At 39.4% G+C, this 21891-nt stretch overlaps 3 protein-coding genes and 1 pseudogene across 3 annotated transcripts; 3 read left to right on the top strand and 1 right to left on the bottom strand.

Moving 5' to 3' along the window:
- The first annotated feature begins 1388 nt into the window (after nt 1-1388).
- fdx2 (ferredoxin 2) lies at nt 1389-6389 on the top strand. The gene is made up of 5 exons (XM_032541408.1): nt 1389-1592; nt 1976-2027; nt 3365-3471; nt 4971-5058; nt 5156-6389. Exons 1-5 carry the CDS (start codon nt 1406-1408, stop codon nt 5310-5312), a joined length of 591 nt encoding a protein of 196 aa, XP_032397299.1. The 5' UTR covers nt 1389-1405; the 3' UTR covers nt 5313-6389.
- Nucleotides 6390-6499: 110 nt separating this feature from the next.
- zglp1 (zinc finger GATA like protein 1) lies at nt 6500-12662 on the top strand. Its single transcript, XM_032541396.1, has 5 exons — nt 6500-6799; nt 8105-9534; nt 9635-9747; nt 10774-10867; nt 12264-12662. Exons 2-5 carry the CDS (start codon nt 8120-8122, stop codon nt 12394-12396), a joined length of 1755 nt encoding a protein of 584 aa, XP_032397287.1. The 5' UTR covers nt 6500-6799; nt 8105-8119; the 3' UTR covers nt 12397-12662.
- A 1671-nt stretch (nt 12663-14333) lies between these two features.
- LOC116707015 (forkhead box protein D2) lies at nt 14334-15540 on the top strand. The gene has a single exon (XM_032544131.1). It carries the CDS (start codon nt 14415-14417, stop codon nt 15303-15305), a length of 891 nt encoding a protein of 296 aa, XP_032400022.1. The 5' UTR covers nt 14334-14414; the 3' UTR covers nt 15306-15540.
- Nucleotides 15541-19921: 4381 nt separating this feature from the next.
- LOC116702918 (sialidase-3-like) lies at nt 19922-21131 on the bottom strand (annotated as a pseudogene).
- Nucleotides 21132-21891: the final 760 nt, after the last annotated feature.

Below are 21891 nucleotides of genomic sequence, written 5' to 3' on the forward strand. Positions count from 1 at the left end.
CTGCAACCAGATCCAGATGGGGGGTTAGTATATACAGTATATTAAAAGCAACATAAAGAGTGGCTTTCCCTAAAGCACAGATCATGAGACACAAGAAAATGTAAGAAAAGAAACAAAACTATAATGCCACAGTATTATGGTGCACTAAAGCCTACCAAACACATCTCAAATACGCTCCTCTGTGGGAGTTTTACTACCCTGTAAAGTGATCATATGTTTAATAGTTTAGTTTTTTAGGTGATAGTCAAGAAAAGAGAAGTACAGAAAAAAAGAGTAAACAGAGCGCCTGAGTGCTTCACCTGCCTCTAGTCATAACATCACTGCTCTGACTTCACACACAAGTGGTCTCAGTCATACAAAATAGTTTCGGTCTGCATTTGATTTCTTATCAAGCTATGTCTTCCTCTACAGCACACATGGCTGAACATGTATTTACTAGCAAGTATGGAGCTTAACAATGTGGGACTTTGTGGAAATGTGAAATGCAGTATTGTATTTGGATTCTTCTAAACTAAGGGGTGACCTTCTTACTTAATCATACACATAACTGTAACAGGCTTAGCCTGGTCAGAGCTGCAAGGGGAATAAAATACAAAAGCATTAAATGTAGAATGCTAATGTAAAGTAAGAAAAAACAATACCACAATGTAAAAAAGTAAAAGTAGAGTATTCAAATTTGATAAAATGTGAATACAAAAAAATATGCAATCTTAAGAATGCAAGGAAAAGAAAGAAGAAATGGGTACAGTCCTGTCTTATTCACAGCTATAACAGTAACAGGCCAAATAACAATTTGCGATGGTAAAAGACGTATTCAAATAATTTACTTAATTTAGAAGTGCTGGTCATGTTCACGCCTACATGGGCATGCTCTGGGTAACTGTGACAGCATCTCTCACTTCTTCTTTTTATTTTCATTTTATAACCAAACAATCAATTGATTAATGGAGAAACAATTAGCAGATTAATCCATAATGCAAATAATAAATAGTTAATAATTAAGAAATACTATACTATATGTATACTATATAAATACAGCACATTTACATTTTATTATTAAGCAGGCTACATTTTCCTGATTATACTAAGCTACATAGCCTACTTTTACTTAAGAAACATTTTAAATGCAGGAGTTGCACTGGTGACAGATGTTTACAGTGTGGTATTATTACTTTTACTCAAGTAACGGATCTGAGTACTTCTGCCACCACCGCCAGTCTAGCACGCAGTTATAACAATACGGTGTATATAGTATAGTTCACGTGCTTCGTTACGTGTCTATGTCACTTGAGTGTGCTGCAGCGGCGCCCTCTGCTGTCAGAGCGGTACGTCCCAGCAGTTACGTCACCCCAACCCGCTCTCTTTTCCTATTGGCCGCTTTTGGTCATGTGACCAAAACAGAATCATGGCGACCACCGCTGCGGTCCGGTCGAGCATGGGGCTGACTTTGAGACTTTCTCGAAGTATACCGGACTGTAGCATATGTCACCTCTACAAGTTAAAGAACTGTTTGACCAGCGTGGGTAGTTTACAAAGGAAGGGTTCCTTTGATAGCTTTCGGACCATAAATCGACACTTGCAGACGAGTATAGGTGAGTGATGCTGTTGAGTTTGCTAACACATTAGCCTCAGTCCGAGGCTGGCTCTTCTCTCGGCAGTATTTGTTTACGATAGGTTTAATTAGGTGATTAAATATTTTGTTCTTTTAAATACCAGAGTTTAAGCTATCGTTTATGTCAGTAAAGTTTGGCTAGCAGGAGTTCAAATGATTTCCGCAGTTATTTAGAGTCGAAAAGTCAGCTCAATAAAACGTGTCTAACTTAATATCAGCATTCCCAGAGAAGGAGTTGTGCAACTTTGCTACCATGCAACAACTCTAACATTGTCTACATCCGGTAGCGTCAGGAGGCGCTAACATCACCACTGACAGCAGAAACACTCACAGTCCTGTTGTTCGTGCTTCTTTCTTTCAAAGGTCTTTACCACAGTGAGGAGGGGAGCTCCAATGCAGAGGACCCGGATGATGTGTAAGTTTACACGTTTTTTTTTTTATTGTGTATTATGTACGGGGTTATTTATTGTGATTGTATTATTCAGTGCAAACATAATACCTTTTAATAACTACTAATATCAAACATTGAAACTGCAAAGTTCAAGCTAGTGGAAACTACACTTAATCTTCTGGTAAAGTTAAAAATGTTGCAGGTTGTGGAGCAGGTCATCCATATTTTGCAGGGGTTGTGGTTTGATGCCCGGCTCCTTCTGTCCATAATCATACATGTCAAAGTGTCCTTCAGCAGCAGTGACACTGAACTCTGAATGTTAAAGATAGACACAATTGGTCCTTCTAAGGATGAAAGCACTAGGTTAGTGCAGTCAATTTACAATATACTTAAACCTAATTCTTGTGCACACAAAAGACCTACCCCCTGAAAACCATTGAGCTCTGTCAAGACCATTTCGGAGGTAGCAGCAGAAATCTAAACTTATATCCAGCATCTCTCTGTACTAAGGCTGCACAATTAATTGCAATTTGATCAAAAACACAATATGAAGTACTGCAATATCCAAATTGCAGGGGGGTGCAATATTTGTTAAAGGCAAAATGTGTCAAATAGTTCTGAATTAAGTATTGTGGTTCTGCAATAACAATCCGGTCTACAAATCGAATCCTACAGAATCACACACACAATCACATAATCATTTTAATTTATTAAATCAATGAAGTTCAATGAAAATGAGAATAATAATAATACAAAAAGGATCATTCCCTTCAAAATCGTGAATCATAAAGCAATTGCAACATCAGTCAAAAATATCGCAACTTGAGGCGGCCTCTAGCTCACCCAGTAGGAGTGTTCACCCCATGTTGGCTGAGTCCTGCAGTGGCCTGGGTTTGAATCCAACCTGCAGCCCTTTGCTGCGTGTCATTCCCCATTTCTCTCTCCCTTTCATGTGTATCCACTGTCATTTGCATGCATTATGCACATTTTTGCCTCCCATCATGGCATGTTTGAGCAGGAAACTGTTTGTAGTGCCCAGCTCTTTAAATAACAACACCATGTGTACCTACATTAGTTAGAAAGTGGCAGCACTGATGAGTATCACTACCCCACATGGTTTGCGCTCGTGAATTTAGCCTTCTCAAGAAGTAGTATTACCTGTGTAATAAAGTAAACATAGACATTTTGTCTTGAGCGCCAGATTTTTTTCTACAAACACTTTACTAAACATGAAACATATTGTTCCTCTACTCTCTTGGTCATACTCTAAGCGTAAAAGAAGCTTTTACAAAACCTTGCCACATAAGCTCAAATGTAAGATTTTTATAAAGCTAAATTATTTTTAACTCACTGCTTTTTAGGGTCAATGTGGTGTATATAGATCGGTCTGGCCAGAGGATTCCAGTTAAGGCCAAAGTGGGAGATAATGTCATGTATCTGGCTCAGAAGCATGGAATTGAACTAGAAGGTGAGCATTTACACAGTTATACAGTGCCTATAGAAAATCATCATTCCCTGTAAAAATGTTTACTTTTTGTCACATTACACCCTAGAAATTGAAAAATAACATTTTAAAACATTCTGAACAATTATTCAAATGTAATTAGTAAAATACCTGGTTTGGATAAGGGATCAACCCCTTAGAGTAATCATTATAAACTTACTCAGTTACAACCAGTTCATTTCCAAATCACACAGCATGCTAATTGCTGCCCACCTGACCTCAATTGTAGTGATTTTGATTACTTCCTAATACAACTAGCTGTTCCGTGATAATTCCATTACTTGTAGTGCAAGGCAACGCAAAGGATACACCATGGTTGGCAAGGTGCTTTCAAAAGAGCTCTGGGATAAAGTTGTGGAAAGGCACAAGTTAGGAGAAGGAAACCAAAAGATTTCAAAAGCTTCAACCATCCCATTGCCTAGATCTGGCCATCCCTCCAAAGAGGCCAATGGCAACTTTGAAGTTTTTATGGCTGAGATTGGTCGGTCTGTGCATGTGACAACAATCTCACACAAATCTGGCCTGTATAGCAGGGTGGCAAGACAGAAGCCTGATCTGAAAAAGGGCCACACAGTGGCTTGTTTGCAGTGAAACAAACGGAAGGTTCTAATGCCATGTGGAAAAAGGTTTTATGGTCAGATGAGGCCAAGATTGAACTTTTTGGACTGAACTGCAAGTGTTATGTTTGGTGAAAAACCAAACACAGCACACCAGCCAAAGCACACCACACCTGCATGGTGGTGGCAACATTATGTTGTGGGGGTGTTTCTCTTCAGCAAGAACTGGGGAATTGGTCAGGATTGAAGGGAAAATGGATGCTGCCAAATACACTGAAATTCTTGAGGGAAAACCTGCGGCCCTCTGCTTGACAGCTGAACATGGGCAGGTGGTTCACCTTCTAGCATGACAACAACCCTAAACACGCCGCCAAAAAAACTGTGCAGTGGCTAAAGGATATGAAAGTGAACGTCCTTGAGTGGCCAAGTCAGAGCCATGACCTAAATCCAATTGAAAATCTGTGAATAGACTTGAAGACAGCAGTCAATTGCCACTCAGCACAAAATTTGATGGAACTCAAACATTTATGAAAGAAAGAATGGGCAAATATTCCCCAATCTAGGTGCGCAAGGCTAAAAAAGACTTATCTAAACAGACTGATGGTGGTAATTGGTAAATAAAATGAGGGTCTACCAAGTATTAAATCATGGGACTGATGACTTTTCCAACTTTGTTATTCTAGTTTTATTTTCATGTTTCAGAACTAGTGCCTTTTTAGGTTACTTGAATCTTGTTATGCAGAATGTGTAAATAAAGTTGGAACCTTTATTTTAAACTAATTAAAAGACAAAATTGACTATTTCAAAGGGGTATGATTTTCTATAGGCACTGTAACGGTTTTTTAAATATTTGAGGGATAGTTTCTACATATTAATGCTCAATATGTGTTTTTCTCTTTCATTTAGGAGCGTGTGAGGCATCACTGGCCTGCTCAACATGTCACGTTTATGTGAGTGATTTCCATTGTGATAAACTCCCAGAACCTGAAGAGAGGTACGTCCGCTGCAAATGACATCTTCCTTCAACAAATGTGTGCAATGAGGGGAATGGGAGATTGCTGTAAATGTTGACCAATATCTTTACGCTGTAGGGAGGATGACATGCTGGACATGGCGCCCATGCTTCAGGAGAACTCCCGGCTGGGATGTCAGATCATTCTCACTTCAGAGCTTGAGGGCATGGAGCTCACCTTGCCTAAAGTCACCAGAAACTTCTATGTGGACGGCCATGTTCCCAAACCTCATTGAGAAGAGGAGGAGATAATGAAAATTGGAGAAAAATAAGAGGGTGGTGCTGCGAGCTAGACACCTTTTTGTGCTGGTTGAGTGAGGGGGCGACCATGAACAGATGCACAGCTAGGATAGTAATGTCCGTAGCAACTCCTTAGGCTTCTTGCTGGCTGACAAATTCCACAGTTAACCAATGACAAGACAGGCCTGCAGATATCAGGCAGAGTCAGACACTATATGAGTCCTACCGAAGGTGAAATTAATGGTTACTTCCATAAAAACTGTGATGAAGTATTTATCCATGTGGAGTGTTCTCAGGCCAGCATCAAGATGCCATTCAATCTCACAAACTGTTCTTTGTTAAAACACCAGACAATTTAAGAGACATTTGTTTGTTTTATATATTGCAGAGAAAGTTGTAACAACATTCATCTTTGTGCCGTTCAGTGGAACATTTCGTTACAGGTCATATACGCACAAGTATCACAAGCTGATGTCCTTAGTCATTTCTGCCAGTCCATCATTGTCACTCTGACTCACTTGTCAGATATAAGCATAGCATTTACTTTAATTTCTATGTAACAAGTTAATTTGTAGGTGCTGTGATAGCTTTTCAGTACCCACTGACTATTGTTAGCCCCAAATCATAAGCCTCAAAAATATTATTTTCTGCATGGTACTAAAGTCTGACACCGAAAAATAAGAAGCCATATTTTATTATAAAGTGTATTTACAAAAAAAAATCTAGTTGCCTGAAGCTTAAAGGATGGGCTGAGTAAATCAGAATTTAGACTTAAATTGTATCCATTATAAAAATTGCAAAACATTCAGGCTAATTGTTTCAAAAAGTGTCAAATGGAAGATTTATTTTAAAGCACTTCCTTTGTGGTGCCAGTGATTAAGGTTTGATTAGTTGAACTGGTTCAGGTGTGCTTTATCCAGAGCAGAGTCTGTGTCTACGCTGCAGGCTTCATGTTACCTCTACCCTTTACTTAAGTCTACTGTACTTGTCCTTACGCACAAATGTAAGTCAATTGTATATATCATGTCTTGAAATTAAATATTTAAAGTTGTGCAATAAAATAAGTTTTAAAACGTTATTTTGAACACTGCTCTTAATACCCAGCACCCTTATATACTTACTACAAAGACTCAAAGGTGGACAATAATTAGGTTTCCATTGTAAAATTATCAAAGCTAGTTCATTGCATTATTTGCAGGCGGTCATTACTGGTAAGATCTCTACCTTTACCCAGCAAATAGCTAAAACACTCAGGCATTTGTGTTTTCGCAAAGGGTGGTTTGCAGCAGCCACCATGTGAAACTGGAGCTCAGCGTGGGCAACACTTTTATTCACCAGCAGGTGTAATCAAGCGAACCAAAACACCCGCGTAATTCCGCTTGGTCCAAAACACGACCCAGTCATTGCAACCACTCCAGCGGCTTGACATCCCAGTAAGTTGGCACACTTCATCATTAAGTTGATGATTGATTAGGACATCTAAGGTGAGCATCAATATCAGTGCATAGCAATCCCAGGTTAGCTGGGTAGACTGTACTGGACTGTTTGAATTTGATTATGACCACATTTTGAACTGTTCCCTTCAGGCCCAAATGTTAAAGACGTGGTTAGTCATAGAGGCCATGACAGGTCAAAAATCGATAAATAAAGGCAAGGATCGGTGAACTAAATGCTAGAGTGATAATACTGGGTGACGTTCGTTAATGGATCAGAATATGCGACAGTTTCTTAACGGAGCTCTGATAGATCTACACGCTATAAGTAAAGGTACGGTTCAGAATGCCCATAGAGTTAATGCATTCAATCAAATCAGTTTTTAAAAACGTACACTGACTGAAACTGACCCTCAACACTTTATGTTGTTGTAGTCACAAACATTTAGTTCTAAGGAACGTCATAGCCTTCTGATCTGATGCCAGTATTAAAGGTTGCTACATTTAGCCTAATTACTTTCAGTATTGATATTGTTTCAATATGTATCTGACCTGCTTCTGTCTGCGCTCGCGACATTCAAACTCTTCAAAGAGCGCGAAAATTGTCGACATTTTAGAACGCAAGTGCTACCTTTGTGTTCTAGAAAACATTTAAACTACACCGAAAGCTCGAAGTTTGTTACATTTCTTTCGGTGAGTTACATTTTTGATGCAAATCTTATCTCTCATGATACATTCGGCTTTTCAAGGAAATGACAGGTCGACCTTGTTAGGCATTTATATAAGATATATGATTCCTGTTAGCCCATGTTGGCTATATGCTAATAATGTGGGTCTAATTAAACATTTTACTAGACATATCCTAAAGCTCAAGTTTTATATAGTCACTGTCACTGTTGGCCACAGTTTGGAAACAAAAATGTTAAACACAGCAATAGCCCTAGCTTATTTGCTGAAACTGGTATTTGCATGCAGCAGTAGCCTGTGTAGCTCATTTGTAGGCGCTATAGATATAAATGTAGCTTAAATGGTCTAATAATCTATGCTGTGCCAATGCTTTAAATCCCATTCAGCCTCTTATGTAGAAAAGTGGTTCCCAACTTCATTTGTTATTTTACTAGGGACTCTCTAATATAAAGCAATAACCTACTGTCCACCTCTGAAAGATATTCAGTTGCCTGAAGATACAAATTTGACAAGGGAAAAAAAGCAAAGGTGATTGAATTGGCTGAAAATAAACATAATTCTGTCTAGTAAGATTTTGATTTTATTATTTCCTACCTTGCACCCATTGAGGGGGGCCTGACCCCCAGGTTGGGATCTACTGATGTAAAAGCTGTTTGTTTTTATGACACAGAGACTTCTTCAACATGAGCACAGGTGCAAGGACACAAGCTGCCTTTATCCAAGGAAATCAGAGCACAATTGAACATGATGCCTCCCACTCAACACTCTTCTACCTTTTCCAAGAAGTTTCCAAGCTTGCATCCCCTATCCACAACAGTTTCCTGGACACAAATTCACCCTCCATGTGGATACATGAGCCTTCTAGGCAAGGTCCTTTTCTAGTTAAAAAAGAGGAAGAGGATGCACATCCATTTCAAATCTCTAATAGCTCCTGCCAGCGCAGTTTGTCTCGTATGTCGCCTTATAATCCGACGAAAAAAGTGAAGGAGGAAAGTCACGACAGCAAGGTCACAACTTTGGTTGAGCCACATCCTCAGTGCAACAGCCCCTGGAAAGTATTAAGTCTGATCAACCTGCAGTGTGAGAGGCTCCTGTATCAAAGAGATGTGGAGGAGTCAGACCCAAGTTCAATATCATCTACCGCAAAATTGGGCCATTCAATAGACAAATCATCAACTGCAACAACAGATGTAACAGATCAGGGAGTCGGAGGTGACTGTGTAAGTGTTGCATGCACTTTGAGACCATCTGTTCTTATCTATGAGAGGCAAGAAATCCCAGCCAGTGTCAGTCTTGTGGAAGATGTGAGAGAGGACTGCAGCAGAGAAGCCAGAAGTTCTAAACCACAATGCTGTGGCAAAGACTCCAAGGTGGGCTGTTATGTTCAGTCACAGACTTCTGAAAAGGCAGACTCTGTTTCAGTGTTCAGTGTTCACAGACAATTTGACTGTAACCAGGAGTGTGAGAAGGATTGTTTTTCTTCTGAACATATTTTGCATTTGCCTTTCTCTGAAAATGTTTTGTCTCCAACGCACATGCCCGATGCATTCCTTAATGCCCAGTTGACTTTTAATTCAAGTGAAGATGCAAGTGTAGCTCTGTCAAAGCCAGCACTAACACTAGACCACAATGCAAACCTTGCTTTTTCTACAGAGGCACCATGCGAGTCCCATCTGCCCCCTCCAAGCTCCGTCCTGCCTTCTTCACAATCAGTATCACTTTTATCTAGCACGACAGAGAAGTGTCACCTACTTTCAAAACAAGATTACAAAATCACAGCATCTAACCCAGAATGTACTAATGCTCACATAAAGGAAAAATGCCCTCTGGTTGAACAACTGAAATCCTCAAGCTATAATGGAGAAGCAAACCCATTACCTTCTGCAACATCAAAACCAGAACCCAGGTCAGTGCAAAAGGAGAAACTTGCTGCTCCATCTACCCAGCAGTCAAGAACCAAGACTCCTAGAAAACAACCTCATCCCAGCCGGAGTGCAAATATCCAAGACCCAGAGTTCCAGGGAGTGACGTTCAGGATGGAGACGGAGCTGGACAACAATAGGGGACAGTGTCGGCTACTCATAACTTCAAAGTACAGGTAGTGACAGATGTATTACATGTTTGCATGGGTATTTTGGAGATGGTGATGAAAACTAACAGTAAGTTAAGTTCACACATATTTTTGGTGTCTGCTGCAGCAAGGAGCTCTACAAGAGTGTGAGAAAACCCAGGCTGAGGACACGGACGTCCCAGAAATCCCTTAAAACTAGCAGTTCAGATGAGGAGAGTTCCCCGACGACCAGTGTTTCCAGTGAGTAACCCTTGAGTGCCTGCGTTGTTCTATGAAGCTGATGTCAGTTTATGTTGACATTTTTACAGGCTTCCTAAACAGCAATGTGGAGCACTTGCAATTTAATCTGGTAATCTCATGAATTATATATATATATATATATATATATATATATATATATATATATATATATATATATATCATTTTATGTGAAATCAATTTTATTTAAAGTACAGAGTCCAAAATCCAAAGTTTGTCTCTAAAGGCTTTTAAATCTGTATAAGATGACACTTTGTTTGCAGCCCTTTGATTCAGATAAACAGTTTGACATAAAAAAATCATGGGGGATATAGGGGACAAAAAAGGGAAACCCTCAGAAAGAGAATTACATAATGTATCTTAACTAAATCATTATAATAATACTTTCAGACACATATATAAATGCTGACATGTTATATGTTTAACATGAATGCAGTTGAGGGAAAAAAAGTTTGAAGTATATTGCATGAAATGCCCATCTTCTCCACTAGAGGAAGCCACCACATTAAAACTTGTGACTTGACAGCATCACTCGGGACAGTGCACTGTGCAGTTTCGAAATTCAAGCAATTTCCAATTCATTGCAGTGATTAGCATCTCTCTTCCCGAGCACATTTATATAACAAACCTTCACGATTAGAAATTTGCATATGCTTCTTTTGTCAAAAAGGAACATGAACACATCAAGACTCTTCTGTGCCACCACCCAGATATACAGCTTTGTTTGTTATGTCAGGGATTAACAGCCAAAGGCAACATAGATGTTACAGTGAACTTCTACACTCAGTATACAATAATATGCATATTTACAAATGAGAAAATTCTTCCCTTTTACCCAATAGATATCAGTCCGGCCTTTTGTTATTACAAATATTTTTGATTCACAGAATGACACTAAGAATGCATAATACTCTTCCAGGTCTTATCTTATTGCTGAACTGTTTTTTTTTTTAGTACCCTAACAAAATACCGTAAAGCTAAAGACACATTTCCTTTCTGTTTCACAAGAGGGTAAAGCCTGTGCATCATGCAGCACCAGGAAGACCCCCATGTGGAGGGATGCAGAGGACGGGACCCCCCTCTGTAATGCCTGTGGAATAAGGTAGCTCATATTAACACTGTTGAATGTTTTACAAACACATCAATAAAGCTGCGTGCATGGCATATCTATTAGATCACTCTGGCAGACTAAATTGAATGTAATTTATTCTTAACTTTTATACAGACATTCAAAAATATAAGTTTTCCACAGTTTAATTTTTCATATTGGCTGTAACATTGTCTATAATGATTAGTCAATCCATATTAATTATTCAATAATTTGTCCATAAAGGTAATTATCACAGACACTTTATATAATCCAGAATGTAATACCTGTAACATTTAAAGAATTAGACTACATTTGACTGTATATACAGTAATTGTATTCAGATATCAGGGATAAAATACCTCAAGTGAAGTAGTTTCAATACCTTGGGGTCTTGTTCACAAGTGGAGGGAATATGGAGCAGGAGATTGTTCGGAGAATCGGCGCAGCGGGTGCGGTATTACATTCAATTTATTGCACCGTTGTGACGAAAAGACAGTTGAGCCAGAAGACAAAGCTTTCAATCTACCGGCTATTTTTCGTTCGTACCCTCACCTATGGTCTTGAAAGCTGTGTCATGACCGAAAGAACGAGATTAAGGGTACAAGCGGCCAAAATGGGTTTCCTCAGGAGGGTGGCCGGCGTCTCCCTTAGAGATAGGGTGAGAAGCTCAGTCATCCGTGAGGAGCTCGGAGTAGAGCCGCTGCTCTTTCGCGTTGAAAGGAGCCAGTTGAGGTGGTTGGTTATCTGGTGAGGATGTTTCCTGGGCGCCTCCCTAGGGAGGTGTTCCAGGCACATCCGCTAGGAGGAGGTCTTGTTGAAGACCCAGAACTAGGTGGATTATATCTCCAACCTGGCCTAGGAACGCCTCGGGATCCCCCAGTTGAAGCTGGTTAGTTTGGCTTGAGAAAGGGACATTTGGGGTCCCCATGCTGGAGCTGCTGGAGCTGCTGACCCCGCAACCCAATACTGGATAAGCGGACGAAGATGGATGGATCCAGATATTGTTTGGTTTCCCTGTCATATTTTTTCCTCAACAACAATTATCAATAACCATAATTATATGAATTAGAACCAAACTCCCTAGAGTTGCTAACCGCAGCCTCATGGACAGCCACACATGCAGAGCAGTAGCTCCTCTATTGGACAATGAATCTGCAGATGATTAAATGAAAGACTTGGAATTAATATATTGATTGCGTTATGTTTTGTCTTTCATACTCTTAGTCTGCAGACATAAACACCAAGTTGCTACTGAAACAAGGAATGATGCTATGCTGAATCAGGGTTGCAGTAATTCCAGATTGGCAATCCTAAACTGGGATTTTTTTTTCTTTTCAAATATACATGTCACAGATACAACTAAGAAAAAAAGTTTAATCACCACTGTATTTTTTTCTGTCTTTTAAAGGTATAAGAAGTACAGGGTGCGCTGTGTCAACTGCTGGCATATCCCTAGGAAAGAAGGCAACTCCAACTCATGCTGCCTCAAGTGTGGAACCTTTGTGAGGCTGACCTCAGCTCAGCGGAAACCCACCACCTAGGGAACATACACAGAGCAAAGGTTTTTATGTCCACATGTGAAAAAGGTCTACACACATTAGCACAAATACTCTCTCTGCTCCCGTAGGTCATAGTCCGCTATAGTTCCCCACAGATGGCAATGCCAACATAGAGGAGCAGCACCAGCTTCTGACATCTTACTTGACTCAGTGATTAGTTTCACTGCAACAATGTTGTACCTCAGGGAAGAACAATCCCCTTTAGCTCTATGACTGCTCTCTAGGTGCTGTTATACACCAGGGAAAAATATCAGCATGTAAACAACCTAAAAAAGAAAAAAAACATGTTTAACTCTTTAAAAATGAAAGGGTATCTGAAAAACAATATGTACAGTACTTCAATCTTTACTGCACTGATCCTATTTGTGCTAGCTGCTAACCTGTATGTAGCATCTGCGACAGGACGTATACAGTTGTAAGGTTTGATTTCTTCTCTACACAAGGAGGCAATACATGTCAGTTCATAGCATCAGCGCAGTATTAATGTGACATTGAAGGGCTACTATAAGAAGTGGACACATTCAGTGGAACATTTAGTCATGTTTTCATCTAAATAGCTTTGTTGCTTGTGTATGATGGTCAGCTGTGCCAGATGGCTGCAGTAGAAAGTTATTTCTGTACAAGAACAAACACTGCAACCTGAGCTCAGCGCTGTGTTCACTGTTAACTGAAAAACAATGTACGTCTCTTGACCTTGACAGCAAGACTGTCTGCTAAGTTCAGTAGATACAAATTTAGTTTCCTACGTTAAATTAAGTTATTTATTGTCTTTGTCATTGTTTCTATTTGTGCTTGTTTTTTTGTTGTTGTTCATTTGTGTTGTTGCCGGTTTAATTGGTGCTCTTATTTAGCATTGCTGTTTTCTGTGAGAAGAAAATATTTTTTTTGTGTGTGTTGAATGGGTTTTGGTTTGTATTAAATTGAGTATGAAATATCCAGTTTTGTTTCCTTGTTCTTCTTAGGTATAGGGCCTGGTCTAGATATACATTAAATCCCCTACGGAAAATGCAATGATTATAAAATAGAGGGGTATACACAAATCACATGGAGAGGAATAGCGAAAGAATTGTTCAATAATGAGACTTCCCACAGTTTCCTCAGCCCACCATGCAGTACAGACACATTGGCCAAGTGGGTGGCCTCACACGAACTGATACAGCGCAGCTATTATTTCAAAAAGGATTACGTCTTCCTCTTATTTAAAACAGCCAAAGTTGCCTCTGTCACCATGTGCCAAACCACCCGGCAATGAGCAACACAGAAGGAAATGAGCACTGTATAAGCCGAGAACAGTAAAGGTTGGGGGGCGGGGGAAGTATATTTCAATCCAAAATAGTCTCAACAGCAAAACAATCAGATATACAGTAGGCCTGCACAGTGTAGAAAAGCCAAGCATCAAACTGTTGAATATATAATAATGAGTCAGATGATAATTAGTATACCTCTTCCATAAAGAACTGGGGACTGATGATGGGGATTTTAACCACTGATCAGGTGATGACAGGATTTATTTTCTGCTGTATTTTGATGCACATTTTTTTATGAGCTTGTTTAAGCTTGTATTTTTGCATTTGTTATACATGGTTTGTAATCTGTTTAATTATGTTCATGCATCTTGTGTTTACGCCTGTGCTCTATGTTTCACATGGCTGCAAAACAATTTGGGGTGAAGTAATTAGAGTTGGGATAAAACAAGTAGAGAATGCAGAGCCTATGTGCCTAGTGGTGTAAAATGACAGATGTTTGAGATCAGTGCTTAATCAATTAGGTTATATCTCGTCAGTATCATACATTCACTCTTTAGTTTAAACATTCACGTTTTACAGCTCCCTGTTACTGATTTGTTTTGATGAAGACAGACTGCTTGCAAGAAGAGGAGGCGGAGAATTTTTTTGTGAATGAAAGGGGAGAAGGAGGTCCGCTGTTCTGACCCAAGCAGGCGAAGTTAGCGCCTGTTGGTCCACCGGACACTCCGGACCTTGACCTTGGACAGCAAGCGCATGGAGGAGACGGACATTGACGTAGGGGGACAGACGGATGGTAGTGACGATCTGAAGAACTCAAATCTTTCAGTGATAAATACGAGTAATCCCGAGTTTGAGCAGAGCGCTTCGTCCTTCACTCCTGAAGTGCGGGAGGAGGGAGACTTTGCGGCCCGGCTACAGGATGATCCAGGCAGGAGAACCGCCTCGGTGAAGCCTCCGTACTCATACATCGCTCTCATCACCATGGCCATCCTCCAGAGCCCGAAAAAAAGACTCACCCTCAGTGAGATATGTGATTTTATCAGCCAGCGCTTTGCGTATTATCGGGAGAAGTTCCCTGCTTGGCAAAACTCAATCCGTCACAACTTGTCTCTAAATGACTGCTTTGTCAAAACGCCCCGGGAGCCTGGGAATCCTGGCAAGGGGAATTACTGGACACTGGATCCCATGTCGGCAGGTATGTTTGAAAACGGGAGTTTTCTTCGGCGGAGGAAACGCTTCAAGAGGCAACATTTCTATCTCGGGGCGTTGAAGGACTGCGGGGCGAAGGCGCGCAGCCTGATGCCCGTGTTTCCTCTCCTCGGAGGGCACCGGATGAGTTCTTGTCTCCAGGCTCCTGGATTGTACCACGATCTGAGCTTCAGAAGTCGATCAGGCCCCCACACTATTCCCAGCATCCCACCTGTAGGCAGCATTATACCTGCACTCTCCTGTCTCCTCTCCAACAGTTTCCCCTCATGTATCACCTTTGAACATTTGGACCCGGGACGCTGCACGGCTGTCCCATCTCTGGCTCCAAACTGCTCGTCCATGCCTCCTGTCTCGCTGCACGGAATGAACTACCCTGCTTCTCAGCTATCACATTTCCCTACTGGCATCCTAAAAGTTTCGTCTAATTTAATTTAATGTTGCTTAATGATGCCTTTCTTGAACGGAATCGTCTCATTCTTCGACTGAGAATAAACTCACATGGTACATTATGTACAAATACAGTTTTTTATGATGGCCTAAGCTTGTAAACAGGCCTTCATTTGTTTTTGAATAAGTGATATTTTACAGTTATGTTTGGAATAGAACGTGGTTGAATTCAGAGTGCAATGTGAATTAAATATCCGAGTTTATATTCATATACACTATCAAATAATGTAGCTTATACGATTCTTTTTTTATTTTGGTTGATTGTATTACAGTTCTTGTTTCTACGAAATTAAGACTAGACTCAACTGTAAGATTTGTGCGAAAGTATGTGCACTAGAGAAGAAGAAATAAATCACAAAAATAGACTATTTATTCCTTTCTCTTAATATAGCCAAACTGAATTTAAATAATTAGGCCTATATACCAACAATAATAATAATATGCTTTCAGATAATTTTTAGGCAAAAGAGGCTGTTTAATTTGTAAAGATCAGAATAAATGACTTTTTTTTCAAATCAAAAGTAGGCTAGTAGCCTATATGTGAAATGCAGTTAGACCTTGGAGCCAATAATAATTAAAATGTGCATTTCTTAGGTAAATATGCAACTTATCCAATATGGCCTATGGATTGATTTGCACATCACAGCCTACTTACACTTGTTTTCAAATGTGACGACATTGCTGTTATTTTGCTGTGGATGATCTCAGGGGAGGATCAGATTTGAACACATGATCTAAGCATGTGCACATTTTGATTTCTCCCTCCCTTATTTATTGATTGTCCATTTGAATAGCCTATGTCATTTCCTCCACATCATGTTTGAAAGAGGTCTTGCTTTACAAACAGGCCTCCATATCACATCACACGCTGGCCTTGTTAGCCTCTGCAGCCTGAATAAGCAGTGCAGTGTCCATCATGAATATCAAACACATGTGTCCATCTGGCCGTCAGGTAGGCAATTACAAGTTCAAACTGCACCGCAGGCTTTCATCAGCCTATAGGTGCCGTTTGTTTTGTTATGTAGAAATATGAGTGGTAGAAGTGAGGGTGCTTTGAAGGAGGAAAGATTCAGATCGTTTAGTAAAAGTAGCAATACCACAACTGAAAAGTAATCAAGATTGTGTTTAAGTACTGTAAATGTATGACCAGTAGGCCAAAATGTAGTTGCTGAATAACTAAAGGTAAGGCTAGTCACCCCACAGATTGGCCTTTTTTTTCTGAGAGATGCATCACTATTGTAAATGAAGTCTATCTGTTAGTTCATTATAAAAACATGCATAAAGCTGGATGTTTTATATGCAAAAAGGTTTGAGGAAACTCCATACAATGGTTGTAGTTACTTCAGTTGAAAGTAAAAATATCTGTGTTTGTAAGAGATTATAGTTTGTTAAACAAGGTGAGTGTGTAGTTGCAACACTAATTTGAACAGTGGAGACATGTTGACACTGGTAAGAAGAAGCAGTATCATGGACTAATGAGAGATTACAACAAATCTGCAATGCAAAATAACATTCCTTACAAGAGGAAATATCTAATGTGTCATTCTAGTTTTTAGTATTAAAGTTTCACATTTTACGAATTAAAACATGAGGTGCAAGGATTTTAAAACAGCTAAGGACGTAGGAAATTTTTTTGCACAATTACTTTGATCAACCCGACCAACAAATAAAGGAAATCTTTCCAAGTGTAGCTGCTGGTGTAAGTGTGATGTGGCTCATTGGTAAATAGCTGCCTTCCACTTAAATAAACCCTTAGGGAGGAGTTTGCTTTATTCAATTACAGCACACAGTCCTGTTTCTCTCTTTGAAAAAAAAGATCTTCATGTATCTCCATGGAGTATGGCCCATTAAAGTCAGTCAGTGAAGTGTGAGGTGGGCCACAGCATGAGCCCTGGGACAGTAAATATGACGGTGTGTATATTTGAAGAAAGCGGGGACCCTGTTCCAATCCCTAAAACCTGGACTTGACAGAGACATATAAAACAGAGCCCCCCATGAACTCATTATATATGTATATAGACAAAAAGTTAAAAAGTCAAAGTTTTCTCTTGCATGCGTAAAGGCAAATTTTAATATAATAGGCTTACAGTACTAGAAGCATTTTTTAAATCATAACTAAATTAATTTTCTTTATTTCTTTATTCTTTTACTGGCTAAAAAATGTTATATAATACAAAAGTTCACAAGAGTGAGTGTAACATGTCTATTACGCAAAGAGGGAATGACGAACATAAGGCATAAAATAAGACAATTGCAGAAATTGTCCAATTTTCTCCAGCTGCGTTTAGCCTCCAAACAAGCGGACACTTACAGCGGCCAACGCAGAGAGCCAGATAAATGACGTAATCAGCTCACCCTCAGTCACCCATTAACTGATCCAACATCTTTGAGAAATTGTCTTTGTGTGCAAACTGCAGTTTCTTGGTCAACAAATGACACACAAAGGGCAATCAAGAGCAAACACCAAGGTCGCTGCAGGCTCGCTGACATTTGGTTTGAATTCATCTTTTTTAATATTCCTGCACTTCCTCCTGGCACTTGTGCGGTGTTCTTTCTTTCCCACCCTGTACCATCTAAACGCTTAACATGACCGAAAGGATCGTTTCACTCAAATGACAAAATACACATCTTATTGCTCAGCATAAGCATACAAATGATTTTTTTTTAATTTCATTTCAGTTTATTTGCTGGATAATACACCCAGTATAAATACTGTTTTCCAGTAGTCTATAGTCATGCTAACTGCTCTGTGGGGCAGTAGGCATAGCACTGCTTTGAGCCAAAGGCTACAATCAGCATGCTAACAGGCTAATATTTAACAGGTACAATGTTTTAGGCTATTCTCATGAACCATACGTGCATATACTGTAGCTACGAAAAGTTAAGCACTGCAATTTGTAAGCACTGAATGTTTATTAATTTAGATTAGCATGTTATCATGCTAACATACATTTCTAAACACAAACTGTACTGGTGTCCAGATCTCAGTTTACATGTAAAAGAATTTAAACGTGTATAGACTTTTTTGTTCCCAAACAAGTAGATCTATTTCAGGCCTAGTCCATATGTACACATTTTTTTAGTAAAAAATTGTGTTTTTCCCTGTACACAAGCACTGTTTTAATAAAATCTCCTCCAACTGAAAATGCAAAAACACAATAAATATGCTGTCAACAGCATGGCAAACCAATAGGCGGCGATGTAACCCTAACCCTAAAGCCATGCTGGCCAATCAGAAGCCTTAAGAAATTATTATTGGAAGGCTAACTGACTGCAATGGTGTATCGATCACTCAAGTCCTCCAAACCACACAACAATATACTGTAGGTTGTTCATTTCTACCCTCTAACAGGACCCACAGGAGCATTACATTAAAGCTACAGTGCGTAGTTCCTGTCTCCCCCATAAGGAATTTCTAAGCAATGATGACAAAACTGGTGGCACATCCACATACAAGCCTTCTGTGATCAGGAGCCACCCCCACCCCACCTCCGTGCAGTTGCTAGTAGCCTACCTCAGACGAGGTAATTAACTTCGCTAGATTTTCTGCACCTGAAAGTTCGCCTGACAACACCAGCTTCTGAACATGGCCATACTGAGAATTACAGAGAGAATTTTGTGGAGCTGATAGTCTTAATTTACTTTTTATCAAATCATTTGGCAATGGCTTGAATCAGAATCAGAATCAGAATCAGAATCAGCTTTATTCGCCAGGTATGAGGACACATACGAGGAATTTGTCTTTGGAGCATTGTTACTCACACTGTGCTTAAACATACATATCAACCAAAACAGAAATATACACACTAATATATACACAATACATACATACTCTAAACAGAAACAATATAGAGGCAATGAATGTAACAGATGAATAAACAGTTGAATGTAACAGATGTTCACTAATATAACCAGGCTAGCTAGGCTCTCATAGGCTAGCTGTTAGCCAATCAGAGTCAAGCAGCTTAGCTCATTGAATATTAATCAGAACTGGCACAAATTGAGCGGAGTCTTCCTGCAGGCTTTCTATACCATGCTAGAATGGCTTGAAACAAGATAACCAAGGTTTTAAAAAAAAATGTTAGATCCCATGGTAGAACTTCCGACATTACCAAAAGTAACAATTTACATTTATAATTACAATTACAAACTAATGAAATATGTGTGGCAGTGCACCTTAAGCCTTTATCCAGTCAGTTAATAGTAACCTTTTGTGCATGTTCTAAAATGAACACAAAAAGTCATATTTGAGGCAGGTAAAACAGCACCTTCCCTTGACTGATAAGAAAACCTAATGTGAAGGGTTTTTTTTGACATCAAGAATACTAGGAACTCACATTGCTTTGTCATAAGAGATTTTGGAACATATGCTTATTCACTTCTTTTTTTTGCCAAGAGTTAGACAAGATGATTAGTACCACTCTCATGTTTCATAAAGTACGGAGCAAGAGCCGGGAAAACTTTATTTAACTAATTTATCTTTAACAAACCAGAGATGTGGTTGGATGAGATGGGTGATGAACTAACTATTGTTTTGTTAAAGTTTTTAATTTTTTAATCAAACAAAAGTCTGCATGCCTAATTTAGAAAGCCAATAAAGAATGTGCTTACATTCTTGTTTCATTCTTTACATTTAATATGCAAATTAAACTCTTTGTCAATTTAGGCTCTTTTAAATTACACATCAAAAGTATTAAATGTTAGTACAGTATCATACAACATACATTTTAATGGTTGTTACATCTGAAATCCCATGTATTTGGGCTGCCTGGAGATGTATTCAGATGCACTCCTAGTTTAACCCTTTTAGACTTGTCACTTGGGTGGCTGAAGAGCAGCCACTTGTTTGGGCTTTGGCTTAGGTTAGTACAAGAACTTTGAGTTGAAAAGTAGACCACACTTCCCTGACAACCTCCACCTGTTTCCACAAGATTTCCGCTCAGCTCGGTATAATCATCTCCATTATTTTTACTGACAGCTTCTTCATGATAGCCTTCCTTATTGTGGGCATTGCAAAAGATCAAGCTGTTATCTGTTTCATCAAAAAACTCTGGCATTTCTCATTCAATTTACTTATTTTGCAACATTTTGCCAAATTGCCATGCATTGCCCTTGTCGTCACTACACGGGGAGTGCATAGGCCGACAACAGCATAAGCAGGAGCCAGAAACATAGGCATAAACTGCAACAATCAATCTACCAAGCTCTTGCAAATGTGGCCCAGTGTTTGATTTCAGCCAGTGACTCGGTCAAATCAGTCTCGTCACTCCAATTTTGGCCAGCATTGTTAATTGCAACATAGCAGAGACCAGCCTTGTTGTGGCCCAAAATGATTTGCTGCTGCTCTGAGACAGTGCCTTTAACACATATGAAAGACAGGAAAAGTTTTTTGCTGGTCTTCTCATAAACCGGGCAGGGGTTCATAGGATGGTATCCATCAAGGTGTGCCTTCACCAGTTCACAGATCTGCTCATCACAATGTACCAATAAAACAGTTTATTGAGATAATTACCTCAGTTGTCACTTCATGAGTGGTTTTATCCTTGTTCATCTTTCCTGACTTTAAGACCAGCGCCAGTCCGCTGGTATCATCTGAAGTCCTCCGCTTCTCTGCAAAGGTCACAAGGATTTTTTTGCCTGTCGTAGAAGAGAGCAGGAATCCTGTACACTTCTTGTTCATTGGATTTCAAGACAGTTTTCTCTTCTTTCACTAGTTCGTATTGTAATGAGGGTTTGTTTCCATGGTTGAGTAAAACCATCCAATATAAGAAAAGAAAGACAGACAGCTTTCTCCTTCAGAGTTATCAAAGTTTTCCTTCTCCTGGGTGGTGCAGTCTGTGAATGACGAAAGAGTCTTTTTTTTGTCATGATCCACTTTTTGTTGGTTAACGAACAGACCAGGTCTGTCTCCCTTGTTAAAAATTAACAACTCACCAGGAAAGACATCTAAAACAGTGAATAGAAGAATGAAGTGCTTAATGCTACACTTAATATGATGCAGTTTTGGCTTATATCATCTAAAACTTCTGCCATTTCACATTTGCAGTGGTTATGCAGAACTGTCCAAAATCAGTTTTTCTGGCGAGTGAGTTGGTTTCATGGCTGCAGGGTATTCAACAGCAATCTTGACATTGGTCCAGTATTATGCAAGATCACTGTAGTCAGCAACCGCGATGTACAATGTAAGTTAATTGTAAAATTATGGAAAGGATTCTAGAGAGGTTGAGCTTTCTGTTAAAAACATTCCTGAAATTGCATTTCTGTTCCCAGACATGTAAATAAATAGTAAGTTCAGCATTGTAACATACACTTCATACACATGTTTTGGGTCGTCTTTCCACTAATCCAACAATTACAACTGTAGTTTTTGTTGAAATAAACCCATAGTTTACCGATTTACTTGTAACAAATATGTTGGCTCTACACATGCTAAAAGTGTTTTTTATTTTTTTTAAATGGAGTCTGGTGGGTTTAGTGCTAGTGACCTCAGAGCTGTTTCTGGTTAAACAGAAAAGGTCATAAAAAGGTTTTCAAAAGGCCTATCACTGTAGGGATCCTTTCCATAATGTTGTCA

The sequence above is a fragment of the Etheostoma spectabile genome, chromosome 2 (genome assembly GCF_008692095.1).
Source record: "Etheostoma spectabile isolate EspeVRDwgs_2016 chromosome 2, UIUC_Espe_1.0, whole genome shotgun sequence".
NCBI classification, from domain to species: domain Eukaryota; kingdom Metazoa; phylum Chordata; class Actinopteri; order Perciformes; family Percidae; genus Etheostoma; species Etheostoma spectabile.

Bases quoted from the DNA above. Each gene is read 5' to 3' on its own strand.
- zglp1 (XM_032541396.1), top strand. From the start codon at position 8,120: ATGAGCACAGGTGCAAGGACACAAGCTGCCTTTATCCAAGGAAATCAG. The intron at 9,748-10,773 runs GTGAGTAACCCT...CTGTTTCACAAG, and splicing joins CCCGACGACCAGTGTTTCCA to AGGGTAAAGCCTGTGCATCA. The intron at 10,868-12,263 runs GTAGCTCATATT...TGTCTTTTAAAG, and splicing joins TGTAATGCCTGTGGAATAAG to GTATAAGAAGTACAGGGTGC.
- LOC116707015 (XM_032544131.1), top strand. From the start codon at position 14,415: ATGGAGGAGACGGACATTGACGTAGGGGGACAGACGGATGGTAGTGAC.
- fdx2 (XM_032541408.1), top strand. From the start codon at position 1,406: ATGGCGACCACCGCTGCGGTCCGGTCGAGCATGGGGCTGACTTTGAGA. The intron at 2,028-3,364 runs GTAAGTTTACAC...ACTGCTTTTTAG, and splicing joins GCAGAGGACCCGGATGATGT to GGTCAATGTGGTGTATATAG. The intron at 3,472-4,970 runs GTGAGCATTTAC...TCTTTCATTTAG, and splicing joins GCATGGAATTGAACTAGAAG to GAGCGTGTGAGGCATCACTG.